General features: G+C 30.5%; 1 protein-coding gene and 2 long non-coding RNA genes across 12 annotated transcripts; 2 read left to right on the plus strand and 1 right to left on the minus strand.

Annotated features, from left to right (window-relative positions):
- Positions 1-1,293: 1,293 nt before the first annotated feature.
- LOC146959071 (uncharacterized) lies at positions 1,294-2,063 on the plus strand. The gene has a single exon (XM_085740603.1). The coding sequence runs from the start codon at positions 1,443-1,445 to the stop codon at positions 1,812-1,814; it is 372 nt and encodes a 123-aa protein (XP_085596729.1). The 5' UTR covers positions 1,294-1,442; the 3' UTR covers positions 1,815-2,063.
- A 5,262-nt stretch (positions 2,064-7,325) lies between these two features.
- LOC146959072 (uncharacterized) lies at positions 7,326-11,785 on the plus strand. 8 transcript variants are annotated; one of them, XR_015024796.1, is made up of 9 exons: positions 7,326-7,603; positions 7,706-7,798; positions 8,199-8,264; positions 8,366-8,491; positions 9,512-9,591; positions 9,897-10,093; positions 10,635-10,815; positions 10,989-11,297; positions 11,365-11,785. It is a non-coding gene; the product is annotated as an uncharacterized LOC146959072 (long non-coding RNA). The 8 variants fall into 8 exon arrangements; XR_015024798.1 differs by having other exon boundaries at positions 9,907-10,093; XR_015024794.1 differs by having other exon boundaries at positions 7,326-7,798.
- On the minus strand, positions 8,277-10,840 carry LOC146959073 (uncharacterized). 3 transcript variants are annotated; one of them, XR_015024799.1, is made up of 3 exons: positions 10,544-10,683; positions 10,328-10,446; positions 8,277-8,542 (listed from the first exon to the last, which is right to left on the minus strand). It is a non-coding gene; the product is annotated as an uncharacterized LOC146959073 (long non-coding RNA). The 3 variants fall into 3 exon arrangements; XR_015024801.1 differs by lacking the exon at positions 8,277-8,542 and adding an exon at positions 10,700-10,840 and having other exon boundaries at positions 8,646-10,446; positions 10,544-10,572; XR_015024800.1 differs by lacking the exon at positions 8,277-8,542 and adding an exon at positions 8,646-9,238.
- Positions 11,786-15,134: the final 3,349 nt, after the last annotated feature.

The following is a 15,134-nucleotide window of genomic DNA, read 5'->3' on the forward strand; positions in this document are numbered from 1 at the left end:
AAATTTATTTTTAATTTCCCTTTTAAGCTTCTTAACTTGTGCCCTAAGGGCACAAGTTAACATGACCCTTTAAGTAAGGGTGTTGTTAACGAATGTCTCCAGGACACTTTTTAAGGATTTTAAAAAAAGAAATTATTTTATAAAAAAGTCAAAGATTTTGATTTCCAATGCATTGATTACACATATTTTTATGAAAAATTATCATTTAAAGGCCTTAACCAATGCTCCAGAGACACTAGTTGACATTTTCCTTTAAGTAATATCGACCTCATTTTCACCGAAAAAATTCATTGCATTAGACCCACATAAAGAGAAACGGGCTAGATGAAGTGTTTGACTTTCTTCTAGTTGGAGCTACTTGGTACTTGCCCCATTACGTTCTCCCAAGGGTGAGATTTTTTGTCGTTTTGTTCCAAATTAGTGTCAAGAAATAATGGAATTGTTTTAGTAAAATAAAAATAAAAATAATGGAATTGCCGATTAACTATTCGTCCATTTCATTACAACAAAGTTTGATATTTTTTTTACCTCTCCTTGTACTTGTTAATAAATTTCTTTTTGCTTCTAAAAAAAAGGTTGGAATTGTGCATAGGTATTAAAAAAAATTAAAGTTATATTCCCTCCGGTCACTATTATAAGCAAAAGTTCACTTTTTAGATTCATTCAATAAATGATGTATGTGGTCTATATATAGACCACATACATCATTTATTGAATGAACCTTTAAAGTTAACTTTTGCTTATAATAGTGACCAGAGGGAGTATGAATTTTAATGATAAAATTAGTTTCATATATAAAAACACCTTATTAATTATTAATAGATGAGTTAAGATACCATAAATAAAATAGGGTCTTGTTAATTTATACACTAAAGACATAAGTTGAAGAATTAAAAAGTGGAAATTTGACAATAAAAAGTGTAATTGTTGTATTTATAACAAAGAAATGTTCAAAGTAAGAACTTTAACTTAAAAATTGTGTATTAAACCTATTGAAACGTTAAAGGATGTTTGTTACCACGATCCTTAAAAAAAGTCTAAATACACTATTATTGTGATATTACTATTTATAAATTTTTAACTTATGTCTTAATAGTACGTAGGACACAAATTATCATTCTCTATAAAAATATATCCATAAAAAAATTAGTAATTTATTGTTGATGATATAAAAACACAAATAAATTTTACAAATTAGACACTTAGGATTAAGACCGAAGAATAATAATAATTTACACATCATGACATGACACACAAGTAGTAAATCCTTGAAAAACAGCTCACATCACATCACCACACAACATGTTCTCTCCTTTATCCTCTGCTTGTAGTACCTATAGCAAGTAGCCACCCAATTAAACAAACTTCCTCTATAAATACAACCAATATTCCCCTTTACTTTTCAATTACTCAACTCACAAATTAGCTAGATTCAATTCAAGATGAAGAGGCAAAGAGGTGCAACTGTGAACAACCCCAAGAATCTTCCCAATGTTGAAGATGTAGTAGCAATGGGGAAGAAAAAAGGAAAGAAAGAGGGTGAACAAAAGGTGGAGAAGGAGGAGAGGAAGGAAAGCAGTGAGGGTACAACAACAATAAGGGAGGGTATGAATTGGAATTGGGAGGAATATATGCCATGGTTGGGAGGTGTTGTGGATGAACAAATGTCATGGGGTTCAACTTGGTTCCCTGGGTGGGATATGGATTTCATAGGTGAAGCTTTTAATAATGATGTTGTTTGGGATGATGATATCTGGAATCTCAAAAATCAAATTCCAATTCCATTACATGGAAAGAGGTTTGAATTGGAGTAGAAGAGGTACAATAATACAACATATTATATATGAAGTTTTCAGCTTTGTTTAGGCAGCTAAGAACGAAATTTCACTCACTATTTTCATGTCAATTTTAGAAATATATATGTGAAATTCACTAGTAGATGTCAATGTTATATAGTAATTAACTTACCCAAGCTATCTAATTATAAGCATATTTGTTTGAGTTTAATTATATTTACACTTGTGTGAACAAAGAATGATTAATGGAGGATCCATTAGAAGCAACTGATATATTTATCTCTTGCTGCTGAAAAAAAATTCAAAGAAACTCTATTTTCCTATGATTCTTCATTTTTTAGGTTTGAGTTGATTTAAGGTGGTAGCAATAGTATAATGTTTATTTTTTTTTACTAAAGGAGCCAAAGGCTCAAGATAGATTTGTTAAAAAAAGAAACTCAAGACAGACCAGGAGACTGTAGGGATAACACTTTTAGTAGGATGTTTTAAAACATATACGAATTAAAATCGTAAACTAGTCCAAAAAATACTAAGCATCGCACAAAATTGAATATTATCAAGGGCTCGTTTGTTTGAGATTTTTTTAACTAAAAAATCTTTTTTTTTTAATTTTTGGAGTGTTTGTTTAAGATTTAAAAAAAAATCCATTTTGTTAAAAAAATTATTTTTAACCTCAAAATAAAAAACTATTTTAAGTAGCTTTTCCAAAATCTATTTTTTATTATAAATACAAGGATATCAAGTGTAAGAGCTTCATATCTTAAAAAAAAAAGATTTTTAAGTTAGTAAACAAACATAAATAGCTTTAGATTTTTTTAAAAAAATCTCTGGATTCTTTAAACCCAAAATCTATTCTTTTTTTAAAGTTGAAACAAACGTATCCTAAATCTTTTTGAATGTCTTTTTCGAAAACTACTTGAAACAGATCGGGTTTTGGATTGATTTTCAAAAACCAAACCATTTATATATATTTTGATTTTTTAATTTTTTTTATCAGAATGAGGCAGTTAAATTGGATCGGATTTCATCAATTTTTTTAATTAGTCATCCAAAACCTAACCACATGTAATACCAAGTTGAATATCTCACTTTTGAGCCCGTTAAAAACAACACCGCTCACTCTTTGGTTCAGTTTGCTTTAAAATGGTTCGGTTCAAAACGGTTCAGTTATGGTTCAAAAATTGTTATTAAATTAACGGTTCGCGAACTGAACCATTAAGTTTCTTCAAAACTTTACCTTGGACATAGTTAAAAATTTGCATCTTGCATATACCCACAACATTTGGAAGACCAAAGTATTTAGAAATTAGAAATGTTATTCACATATTTCGTAGAATGCTACTGAAGAATTTGATATTGTGTGTTTGTTTCATAGCTACATTTTTTTTTAAGTAATTTAGTGGTTGAATCTCACACATTTTAAATATGGAGAATTGAAGAGTCCGGAGTTCGAATCACAGTTTCTACTATAATGATTCGGTTAATTTTGGTTCAGTTCAATGCTGTTTGACAGTTTAGTTTGCTTCTTGGTTATTTTTGCCCACCCCTACCAACTATAGATTGGGCCTAATCACTTAAGGGGGGCCAAGATTGCTTTACAAAATCGAGAATTTCTTTTTAGGCCCCCCTCAATTTCTCTTAGGCCCCAAAAATTCTCTTTTTACCGATGTTGATCTATACATCCGGTATATATTTTCCGGAGGATTTGAGAGATATCTCTAGTTCGCTTCATTACAATGATTGATTTATGTACAATCCGACCTTTCCCCCTCACGTTATCGTCTTTACTTGCACAAACCCGACCCTGTTTCTGAGAAAGACATTCGTTATCTCCCAATGCAATCAATAAATTGTTACTTTTGATACCACTATTTTTGTCCCTTATAATATCATTTATTATTTATTGTTTCATTTCATCTAGTTCTCTATGCAATAAATAAATAACTAAGGGTATTATCGACAAATTTATAATTAATATTTCATTGAACTTATGAAAACATAAGTAAATAAGAACAAAAAAAACTTATGTAAATGCGACAAGTAAAAAGGAACATAGGGGGTAAAAAGTTGTTGATTTCTTTGTAGTTTGTTATTTTTCGAGGTTTTCCTCTCTTCAATATAAAAAAAGTAAATACTTGTTAATTTTGATGGTAAGGGTATGGATTTTCAGGTTAACTTTTTGCTGGGAAAAAAAGGTCAGGGAGAGAATGGGCAAAATGTAGGGCCACTGATGTTCTTGGCTACAATTTATGGTAAAGCATCTGAGGCTTGGACTCTCTGAAGCCCCGATACTCCAAAAATGGTAAAGTATCGTATCCGACACGTATCCGATACCGATACGCCCCGATACGTCCCGATACGCGTATCGAAAAAGTATCGGGCAATTAATATTTATTTTTTTGAAAAACAATGACCGATACGTGTCGGATACGTCCCGATACGCATATCGGAGAAGTATCGGGCAGTTAATATTTATTTTTTGAAGGAAAAAAAAATGACCGATACGTGTTGGATACGACTAATTTGTACTCCGACACAGCTTACTTATACTCCGACACCTATACTTCTGTCTTACATATTTCCTTTAAAAAAAAAAGAAAAAAAAATAATAAGAAATAAAACTACAAGTCTCACGGCGCTATCAAAATCATATTGTCTCTCCTAACCTAAAAAAATAGGGTTTCTCGTCACCACATAACAATAGCTATTCTCTCTTCTAACCATTACCACTGATTGAATTGTACTCGGTTTCTCTTCTCTCTAATGTTATGTTTCTTCTGCTGTTTGTTTTCGATATAAATTAGTGTTAACTGTTAATTAGTCAACATTAGACAAAGATGTTCTTTTTTTATAGTACTTATGATGTTCTCTTTGGATGGTACTAATGATGTTTAGCTATTTTCTATCTAATTTGTGCGGAAAAAATATGTAATTGTCACTTGTTTTGATCATTTTCATTAATGTGAATGTTTATTTATTATCATTTTTAGTTATGTTTATACATTGTGCACTTATACTATTAATTTTAAATTTAATTTTTTTAATAACGTATCGAGGCCGTATCGTATCGGGAATTTTGAAAATTTTCCCGTATCGCCGTATCAGTATCGTATCGTATCGGTATCGTGTCAGGTATCGGGGCTTCATAGCTTGGACTCCTAGTGCACTAATTAGTTATTCTTTAAACTAGATATAATTTGAGTTTTGTTCATATATTTATTTCATAAGACCTGCAGTTTCTTGATTGCATACCTCTCTTTGTTATTTGTAATGTAATGCATGTAACTAAATTCTAGGATTAAGTTGAGAGTGATAACTAATATATTGACTACAGTAATTGGGGTTCAGTAAAAGTTGAGCATACTATTGTTTCGAACATTTATATCAACATTTCAATACTGTTTAATCTAGCAAGTTCATGCTAATTAATAATGAGGTGTCTTGAATCGTTAACAGGAACTTAAAAGATCAGTTGCGTATGCTCAAAGCAGTGCAAATTTGTCGATGAAACTCACGTTTCAGGTGGAGATTAGTCCATACAGATGTGTGGTTAATTAGTTGAGCAAATTTTTTTAGTTAATTTGTTTGAACTTTCAGTTGTAGATTAGAGTTTGATTTCCTTTAAAAGACTAATGAATCATTCAAACAATGCTGCAGTTCCTCGGAGGCTTCTCTTCTCATCAGAAGTTGGTCACGGTATGGTTCTCAATAGCATACTTCTTAATAGCTGGTACTTTAGAGAATTATACATTCATAAAATGGTTCAAGGGTGAGGGGGATAACATAAGTTGAGAATGTTAATCATTTGTAGTTAGGCAATGTACAATTTCATTAGGCATAGCAGGTAATTTTTCTGATTGCATGATAAAACATTCTGGATTTTCGAAACGAATAAGACAAGGATGAGTGACATTGGTTTCAGTATTGTTAGAAATTTATGTACAATATGACCTTTCCCTCTCACGTTATCGTCTTCATTGGCACAAGCTTAACTTATCAAATTATACTCTAGTTGGAAATGTAACAGGAACACAAGTTGCTAAAGGACATGCTTTGATTAAAAATAAGTTGCTGGTAGACTTTCTCAAGCCACCAAGGCCCGCGAATTAATGTCGATTATGTATAAATAGGAAAATTTTGTCTCTAGTCAATTTTACCAATTAGAAAAGCAATTTTGGTTAGCAGGAAGAACACAATTGAATGTAGTAGGACCGATCCAGTCGAGCACAAGAGTCTGTATACTCTTCCACCTTCAACGTTCGACAGCCCAGAAAGAATGAAGAGTTCCAGATTCTTATATATTCTAAAGAAGCTGATGTAGTGTGGCGTAAATTATATGTTTCATGAGTTTTTCCGAGCCTAATAGGGGATAAATTGATTTTTTTAAAATTATCGATGAAACGGAAACTGCTTAAAGTTGCATCTAGTTTGTGCTAACACAAACACATACATTAGTCAAAATGTGATATGATCTCAAATTTTCTGATATTCACCTGCCATATTTTCTGATAATACATGGAGTTATCCCTAAACTAGTGTGTTTATAGGTTTCTTGTTAGATCGCATCTCTTATTAAAACATGATGAGGATGAACAGTTTTAAAGAAGTAAATTGATGGCAAGATAAAATTATTATTTTGATTAATACTATTTAGTAATTAATAATATTAGAAAAAAAGATTTTTTAAAAAAAAAAAAACTCGTTTGTTTCTTTGTTTATTAACTAGTGTGACACCCGTGCGCGGACGCACGGGTAAATTTATCTATGTATCTACAACTGCAACAATACATTGCGGATATCGTGTGTCTTGACAATAAACAACATTACCTCAATGTTCAAATAACATGTGTATCGACAACGAACTTTCATACCTCAATATTCGGATGACGCATGTCCCGACAAATTAATCATTCAAAAATACATTGTTCATCACCTAACTTAACATCAAATAATCCTCGGATAATTTATATCTTGGCTAAATATGTTTTTGAAAGTTAATTAGTGACTTAAGGTACCTTAGCAGATAATAACAATTTTATCTCTAAAATCAACACAACGTAATATTATTTTGAGAGAGATAATACTTATTTACGACGAAAATAAAAACATCATCTTATTCAATAACTACAAATACAAATATCATTACAACGTATTAATCTCTTTCTCTATTAGAACAAACAGTAATAACCCAAGCTAAATCTAATAACGGAAAAATGGTAAATACAATTAATCCTACGCAACTAATTCCTAATTCTTCAACATTGATAATATTAATAAGGAACAAAACAATGACAAGTAGAGTGATGCATAGAAGAAAACATTTGACCATTATGAAGATATGGATAAATATTCTGAGATTGATGTGAAAATTATGAATGAAAGTCAAATATTTATAGAGTGAATTTTTGTAAAGTGTTAATTATTATTTTTTTTAAAGGAAAATTATACTATTTTAAAATATACAATAAAATAAAATAAAAAACAACACTGTAATCTCTCTTATTCCAACAAACCATCCCCTCTCTCTTCAAACATCTCTCTCTATTTCTCACACAACTCTCTCGCAGACCTCTCTTTGTCGCTGTGTTCACGGTTCTGCTTCTTTTTTTGCTGACGAAACGACGAATGATGGCGAGATGAGAACGTGAGAGATGGTGACGCAGATGGTGGTGGTGGGAGACGGTGGTCGGCGGGAAAGAAGAAGTTGATGGGGTGGGAGAGGGTTGAAGGAGGGAAGGAAGTTTTTTTTTTTTTTTTTAGATCTGGGCACGTGACAACCGACCACCGCGCCGGAATTTGTCTAGTGGGTATGACTTTTTTTTATGACATTCCTCATATTATTCTTGTTCTATTTCGAGTTATGTAGTTAATTTTAAGTTTTCTACTTAGTGTTAAGTGATTACTTGTAGATGTAGTGGATCAAATGAGAACTATTGTTTGAAGGCCTGTGAGAAAAAATTGACAGTTTACCTATAAGCTCAAGCTCAATGACAATGCATATAGTAAGGTTTTCATTTTGTGTTTTAGTGTTAATTATTTGATTTTATGTTGAAAACTGTGGATATGATTTCTGTTTTTTTCTTCTTCACTTCTCTCAGTTTGAACCATGGTGCGAATTACTTCACTGTTGTAGATCTTTTAGTAAATTTTTTTTTCTAAGTCTTGTAGTACTTTGTATTTAATTTTGTATTTTGGATAAGGAAAAAAAAAAGATACGGAATAGAAGATGAAAGTAAATTAGTATTGGCTGAACTGTATCTAATGTTACTTGATTAAGTGGAGGACAATACTTTTGGGTGTAAAATTGGACGGTGAATTTAAAATAGAATATTATGTTGGTTGAAAGCTTATTTTTCATTATCCCGAATCATGTTTTTTTTTTTTGTTCTTAATTTCTGGCAGCAAAGGTTCACATGAGAGAGTGTGCATTTGATGATAAAAGGCTTTGCATAAGTACAATCTCAATTGGTATACTCTTGCTTCCTCAAGTGCCAATCAAATTAATCATTAATCATTTAATACATAAGCAATTGCAGCTTATCTTAAACAGTATCATCTGGATTTTGCAGGAGATGATCACCAACACTTTTCATCTGAACACTATCACTAAAAAAGCTTATTGGTCGTCATACATATTGGCATATAATGCACATTCTGTGTAGGGAGTATTCAATGCTCACTGCCTTCATTTATAGGTATAACTTTCTCATCACATTTTACATTATGGTTGTTTTCAAGTTCCTGAACTGCATGAATATCCATGTGTTACAAATAGACGAATACAAATCTAAACTGATATAGGTCTGAACCATTGAATAATTCATAATATTAAACTTCATAACAGAGTCAGGTTGTAACGATTGAATAAGTCATAATATTATAAGAATACTTTACACTAATGTTTGTTCCACTCACTATTTTTTAGGTCACAAATGTACTAAACTACACACTAATGTCTGTTGAATTCTAAACAATTGCATTCTCTAGTCCTTTTCTATTGGTGATGTTTCGTAAATTAAATTAATTATGATTTGTTTGAAGTTTTAATCATATTTAGAGTTAATTTGCACGCTAATGAATATGAATATCATTTATATGCTGGTTAACATTTAAGATTATTTGAATGGGGTGGCCAGAAGTGATGAAGATTAATCAAGATTTTTTTAAAACAAATACCTTTTAAATAATTTTCTCATCGTTGCATAAAAAGTGAAGCTTTTTTCTTTCTAAAAAAGTTATTGAAATAACTGATATCACATAAGCACTTTGGTATATAATTTTATCCAAATGCATCATGCTGTTATGCCCACCTAATGTCAGATAGATTGACAGAAACAATTGATGATGATGACACCTTCTCTAGATAGGATTCATAGTTCACACCTTGAGAACATATGGTAAAGTCAGGTCTTCTTCAATTGGATGGAAAAATAGATGTAGACCTAAAATAATGCATGTTTTATTAATTTGAAATTAACATGTAAGTACCATTTTGATTAAATGAGCTAGCTTAGCTGGCTGCATGGTGCATATGTTCCTGATGCATATATGCATGTGTTCGCACTATCAACCGTACATGACATAAAGGCATTCCAAAATTGTTGTGAATGGACCATGGAGTGGTGACATGTAATTGGATTTTCACTGTGCTATAATATGCTTGTTTTGGTTTGTGTCTTAACTGTTAAAGAGGCATATGTTATACTACTTTGCAGCTGAAGGAATCACAATACCCAAAGCATAAATAAATTTCGCTGCTCTTGAATGCTTTTGCCTGGTCAAAAGTGAAATGCAGGTTTGCTGATTTTTGGATGTTGTTCTATAGAAGTAGGATAGAAGAATCTTAGAACACAAAGACTCACCATCATATGATTTTGAAATTTATTTTATTTTTACTTATTCAAAGCCAAAGGAATATGAAAAAATAATTTAAAACATTAACACACTACTATCTTGTACCTTACTTATAGAGTATATATCTAAATTAATTACTATTTTCTTAGTATCTAACAATTTCAATCTTGAATCTAATTATCCTTTATAAAGATTAAAGTGTCCTTATCAATAAACTTGAATTAGAATAATTTGACTTACTTTTAGATTCTTAAAGAAGGAGGAGAAATATTTTAGCTCTAATGGTACGTCCAATGGAAAAAGAAGAAGATGGAAATAGAAGCAGCACCAACTTTGCAGAAGAGAATAATGAAAAACAATATGGATAAGCTTTAAGATCCTTCTACTCTTCTACTTTAGAAGAAGCAATAGGGCTGAGAGTATAAATCCTGAAACAAAACCATGTAATTTTTCCTTCTACATCTTCTACTTTTTTTTCCATTCTTTTTTTTTTATTTTTATGCAATTTTCATTTTCTATCTAACATCTTTTTTCTTTTCTTTCTGATGTATGATAAAAATAACCAACTCTTTCTAAAAGCATAGAGAAAAAAAAAGGTAGTTTTTTTAAATGTGTAAAGAATACATAGGATTTATACCATTTCCAATACAATAATGAATCTCCAACCTTTTCCTTACCTTGAAAACCAAAATTCTGGTCGTATTCCTAGTCTATGCTTAAAGTATATTCCATTCTAGGCTTGGCTAACCCTCCAATAGAGATGCCATCAGCTCATTAGAGCTTGAACTTAAGATTCCTGGATCATAAACACAACAGCTTGATTATTATAATTTATAAGTATCTTAAATAAATACGGATCATCAACACAACGACCTAATTACATAAATATGCACCTGTAATTGTTGTAGTAACCGACTGCTGGCTGCTTAAGCAAAAATAGTATTGTTGATTAATATAAGTTTTCTTTTTTTATTTATTGGACAGAATGCACAAAAAAATATTGCTTTAAAGAAAGAGAAAAGGATGTAGAAAGGATGAAAAATTGGTACCTGTCATTTGAAATGGAAATGAGAGAAACTCACCACAAATGAAGTTGTCAATGCTCACAACAAAGGGTCTTACTTTTCCTGCATTTACTTTGGCCTCACCAAGGGACCAAAATCAAGTAAGAATAGTCGTGTGTTTGGCTCCAAATTTGAGCAATGTTAGTTGGAAAAAACCTTGAAATTTAAATGCATGGATCATCAATACAACATGTTGATTATAATTTATTATATCTTAAAAATCAGAAATTGTTTCAGTGCTATAACTTACTAACCTTCATTTTGTTTTTGGCAGGATTGAACAATTGTGGACAAAAGAAGAGTAAGAATGAGCAAGAATTCGGTGGTGCAATGTTAGAAGAAAAGAATTAGCGAATTTTTTTACCAAACAAAATTCTAAACGCTTACCACTCGCTTTTCTTATACCATTTGAAAGTTGGATTCTTCTATCATTCAACCATATGGTTCCGGTCGTCTAATTTACACATACGTGTTTCGTTTCCGATTGATAGTTGATCATGGTTTTGGGATATAATTTTTCTATAATTTATAAGATCAAAATGATGAATGGAATGGAATGGCTCTTCCCCTCACAAGAGTAGAGGTGGAAACTGAAGTAAGATCAAAATGATGAATGGAATGGAATGGCTCTTCCCCTCACAAGAGTAGAGGTGGAAACTGAAGTTGCAAGCAAAAGTTGCAACAACTACTTCTATTTATAGATAATAAAGTTGCAGCAAAAATTTGAATTACAACAATTTTTTTTTAAGAAAAAGGCAGGGCTATGATTATTTGCTGAGCTATTAAAGCCATTTTTTTAGGCTTTTGTCAAAAACTGTCATAAATTCCATGTTTCTTGGCTTTATTTTGAAATCCCACGTTTTTAGGCTTTTTGCCATGTGAGCAAAGAAAATCTGTCTTGTATCCCTTGTTTGTAGGAGCCACGTGAGCCAATGAGTTTTCCCCACATGCAAATGTTTGCTTGGATAAGGATGTTTTTTGTTTTATACGGCACCCTTGAAAAAAATAATTGAAAATTTGTAGAAAATCAGAAAACATCAAAATGTGAGAAAAACAGTTGGGATTTAGGGTTTTGCATTGTCAAGATTATAGATTTGGACTTGTTTCACTTGACATGATTTCCATGTGTTTGAATGTGCGTTCATTTTATCAATCTTGCACTCCAGTGCTCTTATGAAACAATAATAGATTAAAAAAAATCAACTAAAAGATTCTTGAAATCGGATTGAAACAAAAAACTATCAAGCAAATTAGAAACACGAAGAAAGTGAACAGTAAATAAACAAGATTTACTGAGGTTTGAACCAACACATGTTGGATTAATTATTTAATTAATCAATTATGGATTGACAATAATCAATTATTATAAGTTGATGTCATAATATAAATTATGGTCTATTGTGTTAAGCACTAATTATATGATGAATTTGAGTGATTGGGCTTTTGTTACTAAATGGACCGTGATGGGTTGGACCATCTAGATAAGCCCAATGAGAGGTCCCTGCCCTCAGCCGTTTAGCTATTTAAACGTCATCCCATTAGACGGTTAATTATTCTGAATATTGGTGAAAACCTAGAGCTAGACAGAATGAGGGTAGTTACCCTCTCATAGTTGTCGGCGTTGTCTACGGTTATCCTCATCAACCTAATTCAAAGGTACACAATCTCTTGTTCTTTCTTTGTTATTGATGATATGCTATAATTTGTATCTAGTGATCTATGGCTGAAAAATCTAAAACTTTCATCAATTGGTATCAGAGCCAATTAGATACAATTTATGGCTATTATCCTATTAAATGGAATTTATAAATGTTTGTTCATACGAATGATTTAACCTCTTCTTGTCGATCAAAATTTTGAATATGCTAATGAATTTGATTTGAGGTTTATGTTCCTCATCATTTGTCCTATACTATGATATGATGATGACGTTTGCAAAACTCTTTGTGTATTAACTTTCGTATGAAATTCAAAGTCTTGATATCTTATAACTCTATTAAACATCCATGTGCGTTCTTGTTAATATTGATGTTAGATTGATTTTCATCGAGAAACATTGTTTTACAATATTTTAATGCCAGATAATGTTTCTGGGTTTCAAAACCGTTTTCCCAAAGAACAGTTCAAATCGATGACCATACAATGAGAAACCAGTCCCAATTTTGAATTTTGGGATGAACCCTAATTTTCTTAGATATGTCATTAGGTTGATAATCAGTAAAATTGACATGTGTGTTCTTTTCTTCTCTCAATTCCGATCAAATTAGTACCATAATCGCCGCGTTTCACTGCCCAAATCGTTATAACCAGTCGCGGGTCAAAACAACCCGTTTCCCTAAAACCGGGCGAAGAAGAAGCCATTGGCGCGTGACTTACACGCGTACGAGAGAGAAAACTGGCTTGGGACCCACGCGCGCGTGTAGCGCGTATAATATTATATAATTCCAAATTTTTATTTTATTTTATGCCAAATAATTATTATTATTATATTTTTGATTGTTTTGGTATAAATTTGGAATAGTTTGATGCATGTGGATATTTTATATGATATTATTTGGCGATAAGTAAATTATATTCTCACATTTTTTGTTGTGTGAAAATTACATGAATATTCCTTACTCTTGATTGACATTTATGAGAAATTTTACCCCCTCAAACTTGAGATTGATGTGTCAATGAGGAATTTTACATCCCTAATTAACTAGTAAATATTATATTATATTATTTTGGGATATAAATATAATTTATCTTGTGCCCAAAATATTCAGAAGATTTGATTTATTTTATACCCTTAAAATTAGGGATTTAAATTACTTTTGAAATCTCTAATTTTTTTTTTTTATGTAAATTGATATGAGAATCATATGTTTTTTTAAATCATGCATTCTTCAGATTTGAGTCTAAAATATAACACTTATGTAAATTATTCTTTTAAAGTGTTAGTATTGTGAAGAATCTTTAGACTCAGTCTTATATTCTTGTCTCAAATATCTTGTATAAACTAATATATTTTGAGAATTGTTGATATTGTATTTTTGATGCATGAATTTCAAAATTTTGTCAAATCTTGTAAGGATTAGATATCAATTAAATTGAGAATAATTTATTTCAAATCATGTATTCTCAATATTTGAGCTTAAACTATTGTGAATTTTTAGAAGGTTCAATTTTATTAATTCTAATGCCAAATATATTGAATTTAATATATTCTTTAATTCATATTGTCTTAGCATAAAAATCCAAAGTTCACTAATTGATCATTCTTTTGGCGACATATTTGAACTTAGACACTTGTGCCTGATTCTTGTCACAAATTGATTTAAAGGGTCTTAATAATATTTTGTTTTCAAAAGGAGTATAGTAAGTTGTATATTATATATTCCCTCAAAAAAAAAAAAGTTGTATATTATATATGTCATTTATATTAATTGAATCTAAAATTGACATATTTCTCTTTAATATACATTATGTTTTCTGCTATGCTCTCTAATCTAGACCCTTAATTTATTACTCTAAATTTTGTGACAAACACCATTAGCTATCTAATTATGTGTCTTGTCGCAATTAAATATTTGGATCACAATTATGTTGAACTATGAATGAGGCGTGGTTGCATTTTTTTTTTATGCTAAAATTCTAATTATGAATTAACGTTTGTACGCCTCTTTGTTGTTTATCTGTTAACTATTATCAAAACAACTTATTGAGAATTAAGGCAATTTTTAAAATATGTATCATCCTTATATCAGAATTCTTATATAAATCATATTGATTTATAATTAGAGTCTTATATTTGTTTAGTTATAATGACTTATTCTCTATTCATGAATATTTTGAGATGACTATATTATAAGATATTCTCGTTAAGTCATCAAAATTCAGTGGCTCTAAGTATAAGGATGAATGTCACACTCTGCGAGGTAAGTTGTTATTTAATTATTTTATCCTCTTGTGATTTATTGCTTATTATTGCACATATGAAGAAATTTAGTTCTTCTTCTCTTTTGTTGTGCAATTTTGATATCCTATATAGAAGTGAAATCCTTTTCAGAATATTCTAAACAGAACTCTATTGTTATATACTATTTTCTTACTATAATGCTCCATTTTGTATTTGTGTTTTTTTTTCTTTCTAATTTATAGTGGGAGCATTGAAGATTTTTATTCTAAGAGTTCTTTTCTGGATAAATTGGAAAACTATTTGACACACTTCTATTCCAAATAACAATTTTTGTTATCATATAAAAGAAATTCTAAAGTCATATTTATGATGTGCTAATTTAAAATTTTGTAAAGCACATTTTTCTATCGTTTGAATATGACCGAAGTTGAGTAAATTAAGTACAATTGTTTATGCATGATATTATTGTATCATACTCTCTTAAGCATAAACATTATTTATTTGTATAATTGTAATCTC

The sequence above is a fragment of the Medicago sativa genome, chromosome 1, assembly GCF_051527215.1.
Source record: "Medicago sativa cultivar Bolivia chromosome 1, Bolivia_mono, whole genome shotgun sequence".
In the NCBI taxonomy this organism is placed as follows: domain Eukaryota; kingdom Viridiplantae; phylum Streptophyta; class Magnoliopsida; order Fabales; family Fabaceae; genus Medicago; species Medicago sativa.